Source organism: Daucus carota, chromosome 7 (assembly GCF_001625215.2).
Source record: "Daucus carota subsp. sativus chromosome 7, DH1 v3.0, whole genome shotgun sequence".
Taxonomy (NCBI): domain Eukaryota; kingdom Viridiplantae; phylum Streptophyta; class Magnoliopsida; order Apiales; family Apiaceae; genus Daucus; species Daucus carota.
This window is the reverse complement of record NC_030387.2, coordinates 38,911,423-38,931,172: the sequence shown is the minus strand read 5'-3', so window position 1 is coordinate 38,931,172 and position 19,750 is coordinate 38,911,423. Positions and strand designations below refer to the sequence as shown.

General features: G+C 34.2%; 3 protein-coding genes across 5 annotated transcripts; 2 read left to right on the top strand and 1 right to left on the bottom strand.

The window, feature by feature from the left end:
* Positions 1–4,686: 4,686 nt before the first annotated feature.
* Positions 4,687–5,121, top strand: LOC108195030 (uncharacterized). Its single transcript, XM_017361967.1, has one exon. The coding sequence runs from the start codon at positions 4,687–4,689 to the stop codon at positions 5,119–5,121; it is 435 nt and encodes a 144-aa protein (XP_017217456.1).
* Positions 5,122–6,839: 1,718 nt separating this feature from the next.
* Positions 6,840–9,118, bottom strand: LOC108196072 (probable cyclic nucleotide-gated ion channel 20, chloroplastic). Of its 3 annotated transcripts, none has more exons than XR_010285520.1 (2): positions 8,259–9,118; positions 6,840–8,139 (listed from the first exon to the last, which is right to left on the bottom strand). XR_010285520.1 is itself a non-coding variant. In XM_017363167.2 (2 exons), the coding sequence occupies exons 1-2, from the start codon at positions 8,744–8,746 to the stop codon at positions 7,285–7,287; spliced, it is 1,134 nt and encodes a 377-aa protein (XP_017218656.1). In that variant the 5' UTR covers positions 8,747–9,118; the 3' UTR covers positions 6,840–7,284. The 3 variants fall into 3 exon arrangements, 2 of the variants coding, with proteins under 2 accessions (XP_017218656.1, XP_017218657.1); XM_017363167.2 differs by having other exon boundaries at positions 6,840–8,405; positions 8,734–9,118; XM_017363168.2 differs by having other exon boundaries at positions 8,734–9,118.
* A 4,017-nt stretch (positions 9,119–13,135) lies between these two features.
* LOC108196073 (rac-like GTP-binding protein 3) lies at positions 13,136–16,816 on the top strand. The gene is made up of 8 exons (XM_064081025.1): positions 13,136–13,436; positions 13,758–13,845; positions 13,987–14,096; positions 14,222–14,285; positions 14,827–14,891; positions 14,977–15,042; positions 15,983–16,077; positions 16,275–16,816. Exons 1-8 carry the CDS (start codon positions 13,332–13,334, stop codon positions 16,306–16,308), a joined length of 627 nt encoding a protein of 208 aa, XP_063937095.1. The 5' UTR covers positions 13,136–13,331; the 3' UTR covers positions 16,309–16,816.
* The last annotated feature ends 2,934 nt before the right edge of the window (positions 16,817–19,750 follow it).

The window sequence follows — 19,750 nt, the reverse complement described above, 5'->3', positions numbered from 1 at the left end:
GGAGTATGAATTTAATTAATTAAGTTTTCAAATATTAATATGTATACTTTTCTTTTCTTTTATGTTTTCTTACACTTTTTTGTAAGTAGAATATTTTTTTTGTTTACTACTCCCTCCGTCCCACATAGGGCTGTTAACGAAACGAATATTTAATGAAATATTCGGTATTCGAATTCGTTTAACATTATTCGTATTCGTTTGTTAACAAATACAAATACGAATTTAAATCTTAAAAAATATTCGGTTTGTTAACGAATACAAATTCGAATAGATAAATATTCGTATTCGCTATTCGCTTAATTATTCGAAAATTAAATTATATATATATATTATTTTATATTATATAGAAAAATATTATATTTTTATTTAATAAGATTATGTATTGGTGAGTGGAGCTCTTCTAGTTATAGCCACAGATCGACAAATCAGAAACAAAATGTCACACCTTCTGGTTTATCCAGGTTTGTTCAATCACTAATTTGAATTTTATATTATTTGAGTTGGATGACTGTAGTCCGTATTATTTGTACTTTTTATAGTTTGCTTGAATTGGTGAAGTATGAGAGTTTATAACTTTTGTCACGTGTCAGCAGTTTAGTTATTTTTTTATTTTCTTTTAAATGAGTGCCTTAAACGAATATGAATAGTTCGTGAACTTAACCGAATACGAATACAAATACAAATAACTATTCGGATAATAAACGAATACAAATCCGAATATGTATATTTAAACCGAATACAAATACAAAAACTATAGTATTCGTTTCGAATTCGTTTCGTTAACACCCCTAGTCCCACAATACATGTTTGTTTTGAAAAAAAAAATTGTTCCATAATACTTGTCCACTTTTAATTTCCAATGCAAACATATGGGCATTAGTTCGAAAGTACTCTTCTTAAAAGTTGTGTAACAACTAATAAGGGTACATTCATGCATTTATTAGGGGTACAAGTGAGAAAATATTATGTAATTAGTGTGCCCAAGTAACTTCTACTTCTGATTTATGCTTTTTTACCCGTTTGTGTAAAGAAATAGAAGAACTTTTAAGAAGCTGAGAATGTTAGCTTCTCTCTTACAGCTTCTGCTTCTTTTCCAAACACTTTATTAACTTATTTAATTCTCACTTCTACTCTACTTCTTTAATTTAAGCAAGAAGTCACTTCTTTTAAGTTAACACAAACAGTCCCAATATTTTTTTAATATGCGTAATTTATTCAAAAGAGACACTGTGAGTCCAATAGAAATTTTAGCCAGTAAAATGGAATTGTCTTCAACCCTGAAATTTAGGGGAAAAAGGAGTTGAGCACATAAAATTTGGAGATCAGAGTGACTAGACTGTGAAATTTAATTTCACATGAAAAATATATATTTTAATTAGAAAAAGTTAATTGATTATAGTGCAAGTTAAACCGGTCGGTTAAAAATTAGCATTTTTTTATAGGATATTAAGTTAATTACACATGAATAATTAATTTCTTATAACATAATCATAATTTTTAGAATTTATTTATAAAATTAATTTTTTTGTTACTGTCGTATGGACCCCTAAGCGGAATGTTGACCACCTAGGATCGATTTCGTCAAAAACGTTTAATTCACCGTCTAGGACCGAATCCGGGCTATCAGTACCGTCTAGACGGCCGTTTTGACCGATTTTGACCGGTATCACATTATTCTACTGATTTTTGATGCATTTTTCGATAAATAATATAGAACAATATCTAAACTATCAAGATAAAATATCTTATTATATTTATGATTGTATCTCAAAAATCATTACTCCCTCCTTCCCAAAATAATTGTCACATTTTTATTTTTGTTGGTCAAATTGATTAAGTTTTGACCAAAGATTATAAATTAATCACTTATTATTTTAAAAAACTGGAAATTACACATTAAAGTAGATTAAAAATTATTCTGATAACATATTTTTTTTATTTTATTAATTGATAAAATATTAATAAATTTCAGTCAAACTTTAGTCAATTTGACAGGCACAAAACCAAACGTATCAACTATTTTGAGATGGAGGGAGTAATCATTACTGAGTATAATTACATTTAGATTCGTTTAAACTCTCTTATATTTAATTACATTATACTCCTCGTTCTGACGATTTAATACAAGATAAAACATACCAATTTAATTATTACTACTCGTTATGTTTTTTCCCTAAACAACTCATTATTTATGTTCTAAATTGCTTGGGATTAGTAATATTATATTCAAGTTGTGAGGTTGTCAGTTGTCACACCTACCTAGCATAATTCATATGGTTGGATTAAAACAGTAGTAGTTTCAAATTTTGATTGGTGTTGTAGGGCTGTTTGTTAAGCATAAGCTGCTTCTGACTTCGGCTTTTTGTGAGCGTTTATGTAAATAAGCAGAAGTATTTTTAAAAAGTTGAGAATGCTATCTTCTTTCTCTCACAGTTTCTATTTTTTTTTCAAACATTTTATTAACTTATTTACTTCTCAATTCAACTTCATTTTTTTAGTTTAAGCAATAAATCATTTTTTTTAAATTAATCCAAACGCCCCGTAGTCTTATACCGCAGTAGAAAAATTATTGACCAAACATAAAGAATTTGTTAGAGTAGGCGCGCCCAACAGTTTACTTGGATCAACCCTGTGGGCCGCTATTCCTTTTATTGGTCCCCTGTTTCCTCCCCATTGTTTATACAAAATTATTGTAACTCTAGTAAGGTGTACCAAAGTCCAAACCAACATTCATAAAGAACTCAAGTCCAAACAATAAAAAACGACCCAAACTTTGGCAGTCATACAAATATCATAATCTAAGGAATAAAATAAAAAGAAAAATAAGTAGCATCTTATCTTGCTTTCTGATTAGCTGGTAGTTTCTGTTAGTAAAGGCAGTGTCATCCCATGTTGCCTTCAATGAAGATGACCCACTATGCTTTAGAATAATTAGCTCACCCAGTTTCCTTTATTCTTGAAATAATTTACAAGAATAAAAAACAAACGGCGTTGATATTAGCCGGAATCCCGGATGATCGGGCTGCAAAAAATCGAAAATATTAAATTCGAAATTAAATCATTTCTAATAAAGTAATCCACTTACTCGAACTTTTTTAATCATCGTTCTTGAATTTAAATTCCATTTCTTGTTTCTCATATTGTTAAATTTAAAATCGATTACTCTGTGTGAAATATCCATATAAAAAAATATAGATTTACGAATATCTTCTACATTTTTCTAGACAACTGAAATAAATAAATTTTATCAGCCTTACAAATATCTTAGAACAATATCCGCATAATCCGATAAATATCCGACTTCCAACCCATCTACCTCATACTTATCTCTGATTCATTACTTCACTATCTTCGGACGTTTCTCTGGGCTTTTCCCCGTGGGTCCCGTTTACAAGTAACCCCTCAACCACACCGGTATCTCCCGGTCGCGGTAACATGTACTCCGCATGTCTAGTTTCACGTATTAAACGTACTAGCCTTAAACTTACTTAGCCTTTAAAGTTTAACCCGTGCGACAGGATATATAGTTCGTAATTTATTATTTATAATTTAAATTTTAACATTTTATTAGTATTTTTGTATTAATGAATTGAATTTAAATTATATTATATTATTCAACTGATTATATATTAGTGCATTTAATCCGAATTTAGTACACGTAGATTTAAAAATAAAAAAAATCAGAAAATTCAAATCTTTTCCAAAAATAGCCGATCGTGTAATACTTTTGAAAGATTCAGTAGTCTAATCAATCGAATTTCAAACGTAATAATTGTATATTTATAATTTTATTTATAACATCATAATAATTTTTTTAATGAAATATTATATGATAATATATTGTTATGTGTGTTTTTAGTATTTGAAACTGTTTAACAATATAATACTAATAAACTCCACATTTATAGACTTGTAGTACCAAAAGGAGAGTATCAAACCAAAAAATATAACTAAAATCTTGGATAACAAATTATACCCATGTTCGCTTATTATAATATAGTATAGATTAAGAGCTTATCTTCGGTCGTCTCAAGTCCTATGTTCGACCATGGCTCACCCTGAGATTTCTTAGAACAGATACCCACTTGTAGCTATAAGCCATATTTGTCAAAAAAAATACTCCACTCTCATTTTCTTACCCGTATGCACATATTTTTAAACATACACACATATTTTAAATATAAAAATATTTAAAAATAACAAAAGGATGTCCAATTATTGTAACCACTCTTTGAGGAGTCAAAAAATAATAACAGTTCTGTATTATTTTCATTCTCGGTTAATCTTTTATTTAACAATTCTATTAATGTTCAATATTTTAGCCCAATAATCAAAACTTAATTATATTTATCGAAAGAATTAATGCATTTTTTACTCTCTTTTTTTGACAAATGTATTTTTCACCTAAAAAAATTAGTTTCAGTACAATTACTCTGATTATACCTGTGGGCCCAAAAAACAATAACCTATACATCACCTGCATTTACCGGTCACGGTTTCATTTACACAACGCCGTTATGTCTCCCAAACAACTCACGTATATATACACACATCTCACTTATACAATTTATAATTTCATAGAGCCTTCCAGAAATTAAATAAATAAATAAATATGAGCGTGAGCGTTAGGGTTTGAGTGAACAAATCACCTCTACACACACATACAAAATTAATCTACACACACAAATGTCCAGCCGTGAATTCTCTCCGATCATCGACGTCGAATCGAACGACGACGTCCCGGAGTCGCTGTTCGTGAAGCGCCGCTTCTGCTTCTGCATCCCCTACGGCTCCGACAATTCCGCGGCCGCGGGGCTCAAGTCGCTGTGGAGCAGCGGCGTCAGCTCGCTCAAGAAGCTTCGCGAGTGGTCGGAGATTGTCGCCGGGCCGCGGTGGAAGACGTTCATCCGGCGATTCAATCGGAACAAGAGCGGGGGCTCGAACAAGTACCAGTACGACCCGCTCAGCTACGCGCTCAACTTCGACGAGGGCCCCGCCGGAGACCCGGTCGAGGTGGACGAGTATTTGGCGCGCAATTTCTCGGCGAGATACGCCACCGTGTCGCCGGGTCTGGGGAGAGGATCCATGGATCTAGGCAAGGAAGGTCCGAGTTTCAGCTGATGGTGTGGTGACGTCATCGCGTTGGGAAGATTTATTTTTTTCTCTATTTTTTTAAGTTTTTTTGATTTTTGGTTTTTAAATTTAAAATGTATGTATATTTTTTGGAGTGTAGTGAATAATTAAATTGGTGATGGCGAATGATGCGATAATGCGTGCAAGAATTGTGTAGGCGGTGGGGTGTATATAGTCAATTTAATATACATAGCCGTGCTAGCTCTCATGACTCATCGTTATCTTGTTTATTATTATGCTTTATGGCCTAATTGAACTATTTGTTTATTATTGTAAGATTCTTGTAAATATTTGTATTAGATCTGCAAAATTGGAAAAATGTGTAGTAGAAATTATGCTGGTATGCTAATCATATCTTACTCCAAATGGTACGTTCTCGTCATGTTGATAGTTTAAATCTTTTCATACATTATTTTTCTTTGTTTATGATTACTAAGACCGTGTTCACTTGGATTAAATGAAACGAGGGGAGAACGAAATGAAACGAGGGGAGAATGAACTTCAATTCTTTGTTTATCTGTGTTTTTGGGACAGTGAAAATTTGAGTTCAATTTTTGTGGTAAACAGAATGTTGTTTGCTTCTTATTTGTTTTTGGGAGCAATTGTACAAAACATGGTACTCCCTCCGTCTCTAAATACTTTTCCTGTTTGTGTTTTTCACGTTTGCCAACACACATTTTTGATCATTACTAACTTTCATTTCGTATTAGCATTAAATATAAAAACTTCACTGTATTATAGTACTTGTGAATACGAAACTAACAAGATCACTCATGACTATATTTAGTCTTGTAGATTAGCCGTAAATTAGTAATTTATCTAATATTATGAACAGTACCGACATCTCAAACGAGAAACGTATAAAGAAACGGAGGGAGTAATGGTTTTACACAAACCAGAACTACTTGGAAAGTTGCTATGACTGCAACAACCACTAACGTTAAAAACTGGATCACTGGGATTATTGTTGGAAACATTGTACTCCACAAGGCCAGAGAAAAATTATCAGTAGGCAGCTTTTCTGGAAATTCATTAGTTCTGAAATCTCAGACTTTAACGGATATTTGGTCCCGGGAGGCGAGAGAGACTTCAGCTGTGTTTCTGAATGAAGGTAACTGTTAAGCGCAAAAGTGTCAAGTGACTCGAGTTCTGCAGCCTGAGATGTCTTTTGATAAGTCTCCAGTGACCAGCATTTTGTCTTGCAAAGCTAATCAGCATGAAAACTGGCAAGATTGGGCCTTAAAATGAACATTTTCTTGGCCGAGTGCATACTTCCTTCGCGTAATTTCTTCCTGTTTGTCAATGCAAGCATCTGAACTTGCGTTCCAACCCAGTTCACGCCTCTCTGCACATGTCTCGACGAGAGCTTTTTCATGAAGTCAAGTTCTGTACAAAAGTGATCTTCACATCTAGAGAACCTCGGTTCTGATATAGCCAATGAGAAGATCAGTGAAGGAACCAATACGAAGCAAAATAAGGTCAGAGTAGTGCATTTTCATTTCTGTTTCAAGTCCTTGGCCTCATTTTCTGCGTCCATAATGTACAAACAGAGAATTATTTTCATGCTTCACTGACAAATCTCTAAATTTAAGTTTGATAGTATTGTATTATCAACAGGCCTGCCAAAAAGTTTGGGCAACATACAAAGATGTTTCTAACACTTGCCCCTTACGTTGTGTTTGGTTGGGATGAATGATTCCGGAAGAAATATAATGAAAAATGAACTATATTAAGGACAATTGTTAAGAAATTTCATTCCTTCATCCATTCCATTCTTTGGAACTAGTTCATACTTGCACCAGTGTTTGATCGGGAGGCACATATCAAGTAGAGTACATGTAGACATAATTTATGTTATCCAGCTAATTTATCCTAGCTACATAAGTTTAAAACGAGTTCCAAGTTACATCCGCTCATCCCTACTTCTCTGTGAAAGTTTAAAGCGATTTGCTGCGAGCAAGGCCCTGCCGACGATCAGGAACTTCCTCCCTGATGGCACCTTGAATATGAGGATTATTACTCAGAAAGCCGGAGTAAAGACTAATGACTTCCTCAAGGTCTGCAACTTGGATTGTGTATGCTTGTACATTTGTTAAGCATCTTACCAACCTATTGCTTACCAGTCTGTGTGCTGGAATCGTAATTTTTTTCTCAGATTCCATTTGAAGCAATATGCTCAAGGCACAAAGTAATTAGTTCTTCACCACAAACTTCCCCTTCGTGCAAAGGAGCTACATTCTTATCTTTACCAATGATCTCAAGCTTTCCTTGAACAATGAAAAACATTTTATCAATTAGATCTCCACAAACCATAATTCTGTGTCCCCTGAGATATGTTTTTCGTTTCAGTCTTTCAAATATGGCATCTAAGATGGAATCATGCATCAGAGAAAAGATTGGGGATTTTCTGACAAATTCAAAGCGATGTCGACGTATATTTTTTTGGAGGACTTCAGGTAGATTCTCCATTAGCATCGATTCATTTAGGCCTCTCGTGACAGTCCATTCATATCGTTCTGAATCATAAACTTCCATTTTAAGTTTGTCTGGAAACTTCATATGGCTCATCCATTGCTCAACATCCAAACGCCTTACAAACATTTCTAAACTCCTGCGCCCCAGAGCTTGTACAAAGTTCTGCATATTTCCGATGAGAAGAGAGAAGAGCAGAAGACCCGTCGCAGTGATGAACATTGTGAAGAGCACTTCCAACACAGAGAAAGCTGGAGTTTGATTTCCAGCCAAAGTACTAATTTGCTGGAACCCCCAAAATAGCGAGTATATGTACCTCATTGGTAGAGATTTTGTTGTCAGACTAACAGCTTGAACATAGATTCCATAGTTGAAATTTTCTGGACCAAAACAAGCAGTAGCGTTGGTGTTATCCTTCCACTTTTTCCATAGTGCCGGATCTTCTCTGAATCTTCCATGGTCGTTTTGTTGACAATATATATACTTTAAACACCAAAAGTGGCTACAAACATTCCGGAGACATTGGTCTATTCTCTGTAATGCAAAGAGGTACCAGCATGAACCAACCATATGACTAAAAAGAACAAAGCCAACAAGACAGATAACAAACTTTGTTGACCATGAATCACGTAGGAAGCTGCTTTGAGACTGACCAACGAGCATAGGAACAACTCTACTTAGCATGGCCATGTATTGAAAAATCATCACTACTTGCAACACATTCACGACATCATTTGCCCCAGAATGCCCGTTTGATTTCTGGAGGACCAACCCCATAATCACTTGGGAAAGAGGTAACACTACAAAAAAATCAATAAGAAAATAACCAGAAAGATAGTTGAGAGCTATTTTCTTTGGATGGTCGACTAGATTATAAGAACCCGAGTCTCCAGGCGCAACATAAGCCAATCTAAACTTAACAAGTATACGCAATAAGTAAAAAAAATTAGTCACGCTTCGCAGAAATATAAGTGCTTTTGTGGTTGTCTGATTAACAGCTATGCAATTGTTCCCTTGCTTTGCGGATAGCAGAAAAAGAAACAGAGAGTCAAATAAACCAGAAAACAAATACGAGAAGATCAAGATATTGTTCCATTTTTGAACTATTTGAGCATAAGGATTCATTACCCCCGGAATGCATTGATTCAGTGAAGATAGAATTCTCCTTGCCCAGCCGTGTGTATTAGAAAATTTGTGGTCATCAGGTTCCAGGGAGTTCACTGCAATGGATAGTGATGATGGACTACGCATCCGGGAAATGGACCTTCTAAACACAGGATTGGCCTTATGTTTCTCCTGTTCATTCATTGCTCGGTTATAAACAAGCCCGTGTTTTGCAATCTTGATTCTTGAGTGATAGTAGAGTATCAAAGAGGAGGACTAACTGAATATTATTCTGCTAGACAAGTAGGAAAACCGACCAAGAAAAGAACGAAAGATCTCAACAACTTCAGAGTATGTTACTTTAGTAGAAGAAATTCTTGGGAAGGACAAAGTGAAAGATAATGCTAAATTTATGATTGGACTAGAGTCCAACAGCATCTCTAACGGTAATAATATACTCCCGCATCCCAAATTAGATGAACTTGTTGACTTTGGGCACGTAAATTAAGGTGCATTGATCGTCTAGTTCCAAAATTTATTTTTTTATTTTCTTTTTTGTAAACGAAAATTTCATATTTAAATTTTTTTTTGCAAAAAGAAAATCTTAAGAATAAGTAATGTAGCTATGCGATCAATAAACTTTAAAGTACGTGCCCGAAGTCAACGAACTCATCTAATTTGGGATGGAGGGAGTAATATGTGGCTCCTGGTAAGTTAATACATTAAATATCGTGACAACTTTAACCCTACTCTTTATACATGCTCTTTATTCATATTTTATTATTATTTGAAAGAAAAGTTGGAGAATTGGTCGTTTAACATGATATCAGAGCTTAATGCTGGTAAGCCCTCCTCTTAAGAACTTGAGGTTACGGAGAGAACCGGTCATTTAACATATATTAGAGCTGTAATACTGAAGGAGTAAAATATAGCAGTAAACAATCGTCATAATCTTTCGGCTGCCAAGATGAATATATAAGACTAACAAATTTCTTCTTTGAGCTGCTACTTTTCACTGTAAATTCTGTAATTCATATGATTACAATCAGCATCCTAGTACTACATGTTACACTGCATTAGCGACTAGATAACTTCCGTAGATGATACTATAATCTGGAACCTTAAACTGAATTAGATTTGAGGGTTTATATATATTTTTTGGTACTAATTTGACATTTACTACTGTGATATAGGGTGCCCTGATGGATCTGTGTATTCTTGTCAGCCCAAGATTGTTGTTTATGCATGTGAGAAATCATCTAAATGCTTAGATCACAGAAATAAATTATTTAATCACTAGTATCATCTTCTATATGGCCGTTTTGTTTTCAGATTGATATCCATGATCACTTTGTAGCTAAAACAAGCATCACAATTAAGACAGTAACAAATATGCCACAGTTTAGATGATATAGAGTCGATGATTTCTTTCTAGGACTGATTTTTCAAACATTAGACAGTGGTTTACACATAAACCAGGAGTACGCAAAAATTCTTCACTTAAAAACCAAGAACATTAGTAATCGGATCAGCAAGACTTAGGGTCTGGAGAAAAAATTATATGTAACTTTTCACTAATCTGACTGTTTTCAGCTAGAAATGTTAACAGTCTTCATACTTTGACATTTCAGGTAGCTTCCTGAGAATTTCATATCCGAAATGTCAAGACTCAAGCCTTTCTTAGATTATTTTATCCCGATAGAGACATCATGACCTTGTAGCCCAGTTGGTCTTGTTTAAGTTTGTAGGGTGCAGGAGGAGGAAGCTTGGAACAACAATGCATGGTGATTTAAGATTTTCTGCAGAATAATAGCGTCGTTTGAATAAACAACTTTCTCATAACTCTAGTACCTTGAACTGAAATTTCTCAATAGTATAATCCTTTGTTATAGGGAAATTCTGTTCTTATATAGAAGAATCCTTTTTTCTTGTAAATTAGGTTAAGTACTTATATTTGTGATTCAGTTTTCGATGTTATTCAGTACTATATTTGTGATGAATACAGATTTGATCAGTTCACCAGATAATTACATACAGACAACAAGAACCGGAGAACTGAAGATACAAAGATAAATTACTGAAGCATGGTAAAGAATTGTGATACTCTGCATCAATCTATAGATCATTTTGTAATAACAAAAGCGCCTTTTTTAAGACCATAAGTTGCAGCTTCATACTAACAATGTACTCTGCAGTGTGAAGAAGGATCTCCTCATCCGAATCCAATTTATCGCCTCCTGGTACAACCGTCTGCAGCCTTTTCATCTTCCTCTCAAGATTAATATTCTTCACCCCTCTTGTGCTATGTTTCTTCGCGACTACTTGTAATCTTGAAGGAGCCATTAATTGAATGAATTATATCGGTATGAACAGAATGCTCACTATTTAGCAGTTCCTTATATACGAAAACTGCACGGGGGCATGTCCATGTGAAAGAAAGTGGACTAAAGCTAGGACTTGTCACTTGTGGAGGGAATTTGGAGATGGTTGTTTGAGTCACTGTCTGCAAATCTTGAGCTCATTTGGATCCACTAGTTTCTTCAATCTGACCTGGCAATGTAGGTGGCATCCTAATCCTCGAAAAACTTATACCAGGATCTAATCTTCCACATCACTGTATTGCGGAAAATTAAAATTGGTGAGGATCATGCTGTTTATATCGGGAATTTTTTGTTAGAATATAATATGATCTTGACGTGGGAGTTTATTGACACCGTTTCATACTTTACGGACGGAAAGACTTATAAATTTCGTATCAGGTCTACATCAGGTCTGGGAACTTCGTGTGTTCTGTAGACACGAGATTATAGTTTCTTTCAAGTTTCGCTTGCTGAAAAAAGCAGAGTGAAAGGTAACATCACACACAGGCCACAGCTGTTTTGAACGGCTGGCTTGGACTGGCTGTTCAAACTTCAAACAATATTCTCTGCATAATATCTGGTCCAGACGTCCAGACATGATCGTAAAAATTGAAAAACAGAACTAATCGATTAGCTAGTCGGTTTATAATTTACTAAAAATATATCAAATATTTTTTTAGATAAATCATAAGTTTTTAATCAATTCGGAGTGCAATCGTTAAATTGATTAAAAATATTATCATATCAATTACTTATCCAAGACCGGGCCGAATGTATATTTCAGAAAATATATTTTTCCTGAACTCGTTTCTGCTAGATACGTAAAAATACACCTATCTTAACTAAACAACTAGTGAATCTTCTTTTTAATAATTTAACGTGCTGCTTAATCTTATTTACTTGGGCCACTGGCCGACCAATCAAACTCTACAATCATTTCTTTAATTTGCTTAATCTCTACTTTACTTGTTAACAAACCTTCTACTTTGGAGAAGACCTATAAATTACCAACCTATAGGCCTTTTGCATCACCATTACCAATTCACACCATTATCTTTGGATTTGTCTCTCGTTTCACTTTTTATGCTTCACAATTCAAAAAGTCAAGTTGATGCTTTGCGGACCACTTGCTTGAAACAGGTCGACGTATATTTCTTCTAAAATAAATTATTATAGCTAAAACATAAAGTATCAGATCGGATGAAATTCTAATTTTGAAAATTTCGTGTTGGTTTTAAGTTGATTATGTCATTTTTAGGCTGCTTTCAATTCAAATTGCAAATTGAATCGAATTACAAATTGTATATGATTTTAAGTTTTAATTGGGTTGCAAATTAAGTCAAACATCAAATTCTATAATAATACTGTGTTGTTATCATGACTGTGCATCCGTAATCGTATATCAGTTTAGAGATGCACAAAAAATCTAATCTAATCCCGTCTCGTCGCGGATTAAAGGGTCCCGGATTTTATATTTTTGTATAAAATTCGCTACGATTCAATAAAATCCGATCAAATTTTAACAAAATTCTAGTATGATAGATCATCGGCCGATTATTTTACGAAAATAAGATCTTGTCCGGTTAAAGTCAAGAAACCGATCGAAACCGACGCGATGTAGTTATTTTGCATCTCTACACCTATTTAATTCGGCAACAAGACAGCATCAAAGTTAAAAACAACCGATAAAAACAAAGTGTTCATACTGCAAATATAAAAATGATAACAAAACTACCAAAAATCAAAATATATAAAACATAATTGAAGAAGCAAGTGACCAGCACCAAGTCACGGGGTACACCATTCGGGCCCTCTTAGTTTTCTTCTCAGACCAAAGTGTCATGCAAGCTGTTAACTCTCTGGTCCCTCCAACAAGAATGTATTAATATCTTGCACTTATATCAATATTTTATCTAAAATATTAAAAATTATATATAAATATTAAAATAAAAAAAATTATTTCATCATAAATTTATCATTAAATTTCATTATTCGAACTCAACCTGACTTAAATTAAAATTTTCAAGTTCGACTTTATTAACAACCAGTTTTAAAAGTCCCAACTGGCCACTGGCCAGTATAGATAGATATGTACAGAGGGTGAGAACAAGGATCATGTGATATATTTTGTTCATCTAACCTCACAAACTCTACCTGCTCTTTTATCTTTAAAAAAAAGTCCTTTTTCACCTATATTTCACCTAAAGCTAACTACTTTTTTTTTTTGTTTTCAAAGCCTCTTTGAGTTTTCTTGAAATTCAAATGGCTTCAAGTGTTTCAAAGTTCATAAAATGTGTCACTGTTGGTGATGGAGCTGTGGGAAAGACTTGTATGCTCATTTGTTACACAAGTAACAAATTCCCCACTGTAAGTTGTTCTTTCTTCTCAATTCAGTTCCTCAAGTTTGGATTTTTTTTGCTTTGTTTATTCAAGATTTGTTGTGTGTGTGTCAGTGTGTGTGATTATGCATCTGGGTTTTGCAGATTTTTGTGTTTTCTTTGATTTTGTGTTGTAAAGCTGACAAATTTAATCATGGGTTTTGCTTTAATGCTTTAGCTTTGTGGTCTGTGCTTTTCTAGGGTTCTAGATGCTCAATTTCCTTGTTTCTTAATTTAATTGAATTTATTGGATATAATTAATTTGTTGACATTAATTGAGGAAATTGATTGTAGTATTATTGTTAATCAGGATTATATCCCAACAGTCTTTGATAACTTCAGTGCAAATGTGGTAGTTGAAGGCCTAACTGTCAACTTGGGACTGTGGGACACAGCTGGTAATATTATTGTCTTTAAATTGAAGCTTCTATGACCAAATTTATTCATGATTGTATCGTCAGCGTCAATTTTGAAGAGCACACTTTTGCTGATTTATGATGCATCGATGTGTATGTGTGGATTTCTTAACTTATTCGCAGGACAAGAAGATTACAATAGATTAAGGCCGTTGAGTTACCGCGGGGCTGATGTCTTTGTATTGGCTTTTTCATTAGTTAGCCGTGCAAGCTATGAGAACATACTTAAAAAGGTACATTGATTGCTATTTATTTTCCGATACTGTTTTTGGTGTGATTATTTCTATTCAAAACGTTATCTTCCAATTTACTGTTCTAGTGGGGTTGTTGCCAATAACTCTGATTTCTGATATATCAGTGGATCCCTGAACTTCAACACTTTGCCCCTGGAGTCCCTGTTGTATTGGCTGGTACCAAACTGGGTAAGTTAATTACCTCAAAGCTCTAATATGATCTTCTTATATTATTTAAATTATTTTAGTTTTAATAAATTGCTTTTGAGCAAAATTTGTGGGTGACATGCGTGCTCGCTCTCAAACTTAGGAAACACAATTTGAAAAGTATATATTAATAGTTGGAGACTTGGAGTAACATTATAATTGAATTCACTAGTTTTTAGTAGGCTTACAATTACGTAGCTATTTACTTAAACTTCAAATACTACTCAGAAGTGATAAGAAGACACCTAAAGAAAAAGTGCTATTTTCAGTGGGATCAGATTACATGAACCGTAATTTGGTAAGTATCTTAATTTACCATATCTGGTAAACAAACAAACAATTATAAGATGATTTGGAGAAGATGACCTTACAATACTCCATATAGCACAACAAAAAATGTGGCATGTTTCGACTTTACTATATATTATAATTTTTGTTAATGTTCAGGTTTTTTGTGATTTCCACAGCAACTACAGAATTGCAACTAAACTTTGTTATTTCATATTTTATTAATGAATGATAGACCTCCGCGAAGATAAGCACTATTTAGCTGATCATCCAGGTTTAGTGCCCGTGACCACTGCACAGGTTTAATTCTTGTCAGTGACTTCTTTGTATCATTACTTTAAGCATTTTTAGGCGTAACTTTCTAAGAGCAAACTATCATAATTAGGGAGAGGAGCTCCGGAAACAGATTGGTGCTGCATATTATGTTGAATGCAGCTCAAAAACTCAACAGGTACTACAAAATACTTCTTCTTCTTTTTTACAGCTCACAGAAAAACGAATAATTGAGCATCTCTTTGATTGGTAACAATTGACTAATTGTCCAGTTACTTTTTTCGTGAGACATTATGGCTATCTAGATTCTGCCGTTAGTTTTGAGAATATAATTCTTAAGGTTTTCTGGGTCTTGTTTCCCTTGTTGTTTACATATATATCTGGAAATGTATCTTCCAAATCCTGCATTTACATAGGGATCATGCACAAAATAATAATATTGGAGAAAGGGAGGGCGTGGAGAGCAGGGATGGTGGCAGACCCCGTGTCCCTGCCATCCTGCCATTTCAATTTAACCCGCAATATAATTACTATGCTTCATTCATAGTTAAAAGGTCATATGGTTTATTTGATCACGTGCGCCCATAAATCAGTACCTACTCTGCCCACATATTTGTTCTTATGCTTTCTTTTCTACACAATTAAATCTTGTTCTACCACCCAATTCAAACACATATTTCATTGTAGTCTACGCCACTGGTCTACTGCTATCTTATTGTTCTCCGCCCATCCAAAAATAAATAAAATTGACTTGCTCCCATGCAAATATATTTTGGCTTTGTCCCCGGTGGTGGGTCAGAAATTGTAGGCCTTGTTCATCGCTGCATATAGAAATTCATATATAATGGCTAATTGGCTACCTAGTTGTCGGTTATTATATGCCACATAAATCCCACAAAATTCGGAAAATGTTTGCAGGCGGCACATACATTTTGTTCCAGTAGAATTCAGGAATGTAGTGCAAGTGTCGTTATTTACAATTTTCTTATTTATACCGAAAACAATGACGTTGCAGTTTTCTATTTTCAGAGGGGAGACCTCTCATTCATATCTGATCAGCTATTCTGTATAATTTGTTAGCTTGTCTGATTGTACTAATATATGATATGATACTCCAGAACGTAAAAGCAGTTTTCGATGCTGCTATCAAAGTGGTGATCAAGCCACCGCAAAAACAAAAAGAGAAGAAGAAGCCACGCCAAGGATGTCTAGTGTTAGTAACATACTTTTCTGATAGTCTGATATGCTTTCTTAATGTTGTATTTACATATTAATGTGTCATGTTCAGCAGTCGTACATATTCTCTCTTTAAACCTATCCTCCGCCTTCTGACAAAATTGTTAGATTCAGTCCTCTTGTCTCCTTCATTCATATCCCCTTTGCTGACTCTGTGCTATACTTCAACTGCAGAAATGTCCGCAGGAAGATCACATGTCTCAAGTAACTGCTTGGCTATTGGCTACACAATTTTCTGTTCCTCCCCCTTTAGCAATATATACTAACATCTAGCTCGGATGCTCATCACCATTACATAATGTCAGATCTTTGAAGCTCACTTCTGTTAGCTAGACTCGAGGAGAATATAGCACATTTTGGTTCGTCCAATAGACGCTTACATTTTCTCCATATTTGGCTTGTTTTCTTAAACTCAATGTAAATTTTGACATCGCTTCTGTTTGGCGAGCTGTTTTTTCCGACTTATGGTTGAAATTTGTTGTAAGAACTATGTTTTAGCGACCTGTTCCAACCAGAGTCACAAAAAACACTTAGCCAGACGGATCTATAGTCCTTTTGTTGTGCTTTAATGTAAAGTTTGGGGTGATACTAGTGTAAAAACTGTAGTTATGAGCTTGTTTGATTAAGTTGTTCTGATAGTATTGTATGTAAACGCTTTAGTGATAAGCTTGTTTTCATTCAATATTAGGCAGGTTTGATGGCCAATTTTTATGCAATACCTGGTTAACAGGCTGTTGTAAGTAACTCCGGTTTTATTTTATGAACAGAAAGTCCAGTTAGTTAAGTCATTGAGTTCACAGATATAACTGAGTTACAAGCTGTAAAAATCTCGCTTGGCTGGGCTGAGTACTTGAAATCGGAGGTCAAGTTGGATTTAATGGAGTATTCAGTCAAATATTCGTGTTGAAAGTGTATGCTCACAAATTCAGCTGAATACTCCAAAATTTTTGAAATTTTTCGAGATGAAGTTGGATTGATTGAGTATTTGGTCAAATATATGTATTAAAAAATGTGTACTCGGAAATTTAAAAGTATCTGAAAATGTGTATTCACAGATTCAGTTAAGAACCCGAATTTCAAAAATAAAACTAAATTAAATCAATTTTTAACACTAAAATGATCTAAAAATTTTATTAGTCGAGCCGGGCGAGTATTCGAAATCGAAGGTCAACTAAATTGGATTTAGTCCGCTGCTCGAAAATAAACAAACATTTATGTTGGGTGAATTAAAATTTCATTGCTTTTAGAAAGAAGTGTGGGATGAAAACTTGTGAACTGCAATAACCAACTCAAGACCTGCGATCATATGACTACAAAACCTGGGAATTGTTTTAAGTGTTCGAAGGCCCAACTCAAGTGGTACGAGAAATGGCCTTTTTTGCCTTATTGGGCCTCTTGCAAAAAATGGTTCAACATTAACTTTTTTTCTGTGAGAAAGGCCTTCTTCAAGTGGGTTGACAGATTATAAAGTACCGGTATTAGGTATATGTTAAAATCGGGAATATAATAGTATCGCTGGCACGCATACATTCATCTGCATTAGGGGTGCCCATGGGTTATCAAAACCCGCCCAAACCGATCGAACCGACCCAACCCGACCTTAAACCAACCCGAAAATATTTAACTCGAATTTTGATTGGGTTGAAAATTATTAAAACCGATTTAAATGGGTTGGGTTAGGGTTTTGCTTATAACCCGCCCATTCTAACCCGACCCGCATATTTTATTCAATTTTCATATATTTTATTTGTTTTTACTAAAATAATTTTAGGTGTCTATCTAAACTAAAAATATATCACATATTACTTAAATTTATAATAAATGCGTGAAACAATTTCTATTTTGAACGAATCATGAGTTCCGCTTAATAAGAACTAAGCTATTGGCAAACAAACTCGATAATGAGTTCAGCTTGTCTCGAAAAAATTGTGAAATTACAAAACTAAGTGACCTTACCTCACACTTATTTTCTAGTAACCTATTCTACCCAACCCAAACCGAAATAAATCCTAACCGACCCAACCCGATGAAATTTAAACCGAACTTTAGTTGGGTTAAAAATTAAAAAAAACCGAACTAAATGGGTTGGGTTAGGGTTTAACCTATAATCCGCCCAACCCGACCCGCGGGCACCCCTAATCTGCATGCAAGGCAGGCTGAAATTATGCCAGCTCTCAAGTCTCAAGTAAGCCTCTTTTGTGAACTGTACACGTTAGGGGTGTTCGCGGTGCGGGTGGTGCGGTTTTTACCTAAAACCGCAGACCAACCCGCATATGCGGTTTGGTTAAAAACTTAAACCGCGACCGCACCGCGTAAATCAAAAACCACGTAAACCACACCGCATAAATGCGGTGCGGTGCAGTGCGGTTTGTGCGGTCTAACAATTTTACTTTTAAAATTATAAAAAAATTCAAAATTAAAAATTACAATAAAATTTAGAAGTGACTAAATAAATCGTCTCTTCATTGAGTGGCCAAATCAACATCCGAGTGTAAAATCACATTACAAATAGTCAATTACAAACTCAAAAACAGCTTCATATTTGGCATACTAGGCAGTGGCAGGAGCTATTACAGTGGTATATAAAAACAAGTACATGTCAAATGAACTGTGAAGAGATGAGAGTCGTAGGGTTAATATTAGGTTACACTATTGTTGGGCTGGGCTAATCTGAAATATGGGCCAAAATAAATATATGATATAAATATTATATATACATATATTATATTATAATATATATATATATATATATATATATATATATATATATATATATATATATATATATATATATTATATTATATGTGGTGCGGTGCGGTTTGAACTGCGATATCTAAATCTCAAACCACAACCCGCACCGCACCGCGCGGTTTGTAAAAAATTCAACCCGCAACCGCACCACAAAAATTTAAAACCGCATTTTGTGGTGCGGTTTGGTGCGGTGTGGGCGGTTTGTGCGGTGTGGGCGGTCGGTCCGGTGAACACCCCTAGTACACGTATCGTTACACAGTTTTATACTTTAATTCTTTTTTATTATTAGTGAAGTAAGATATTCTAGAAACGCGAATAGAACTATTCGCTAAGCCACAATCCATCGACTAATCGGATAATCTAGAATTTGAATAAATTTAAAATAATCAAATTTAAATTATCAACTGGACAAAATATTTTACAATAATAAACCAATTAAATTGATAATTTTGAAAATCACACATATTATATCCACACGCAATGCTGTATAAGGTGTAATAGCCACATCTGACATTACATTTTATCTGCTGTCGGTAGTCTAAATTCATAACACTTCAATGTTTATTTAATATAAGCGTTCTTGCCCAACCAAAGAGGTGTACTAAAATTCACATATTCGTATTATATTTAAAGTAGGATTAGATCCTAAAATAATTTCAAAATATATTTAATATATATTTTAATTAATAAAAATGATATACATAAATAATGGGTCAATATATTTATAAGAACCTGATCAATAACAATTTCCATAATATTTGTTTCTAGATCTCAATTTTTAGGTAAAAGTATTGAAATCTATCTACTTCTATATATTAAAGGAGAACCAGGGGCAAAATGAGCAAAGAAAATGCCTGTGAAATTACGTATATACCCTCAGTTTTCACATAATTTCTGCA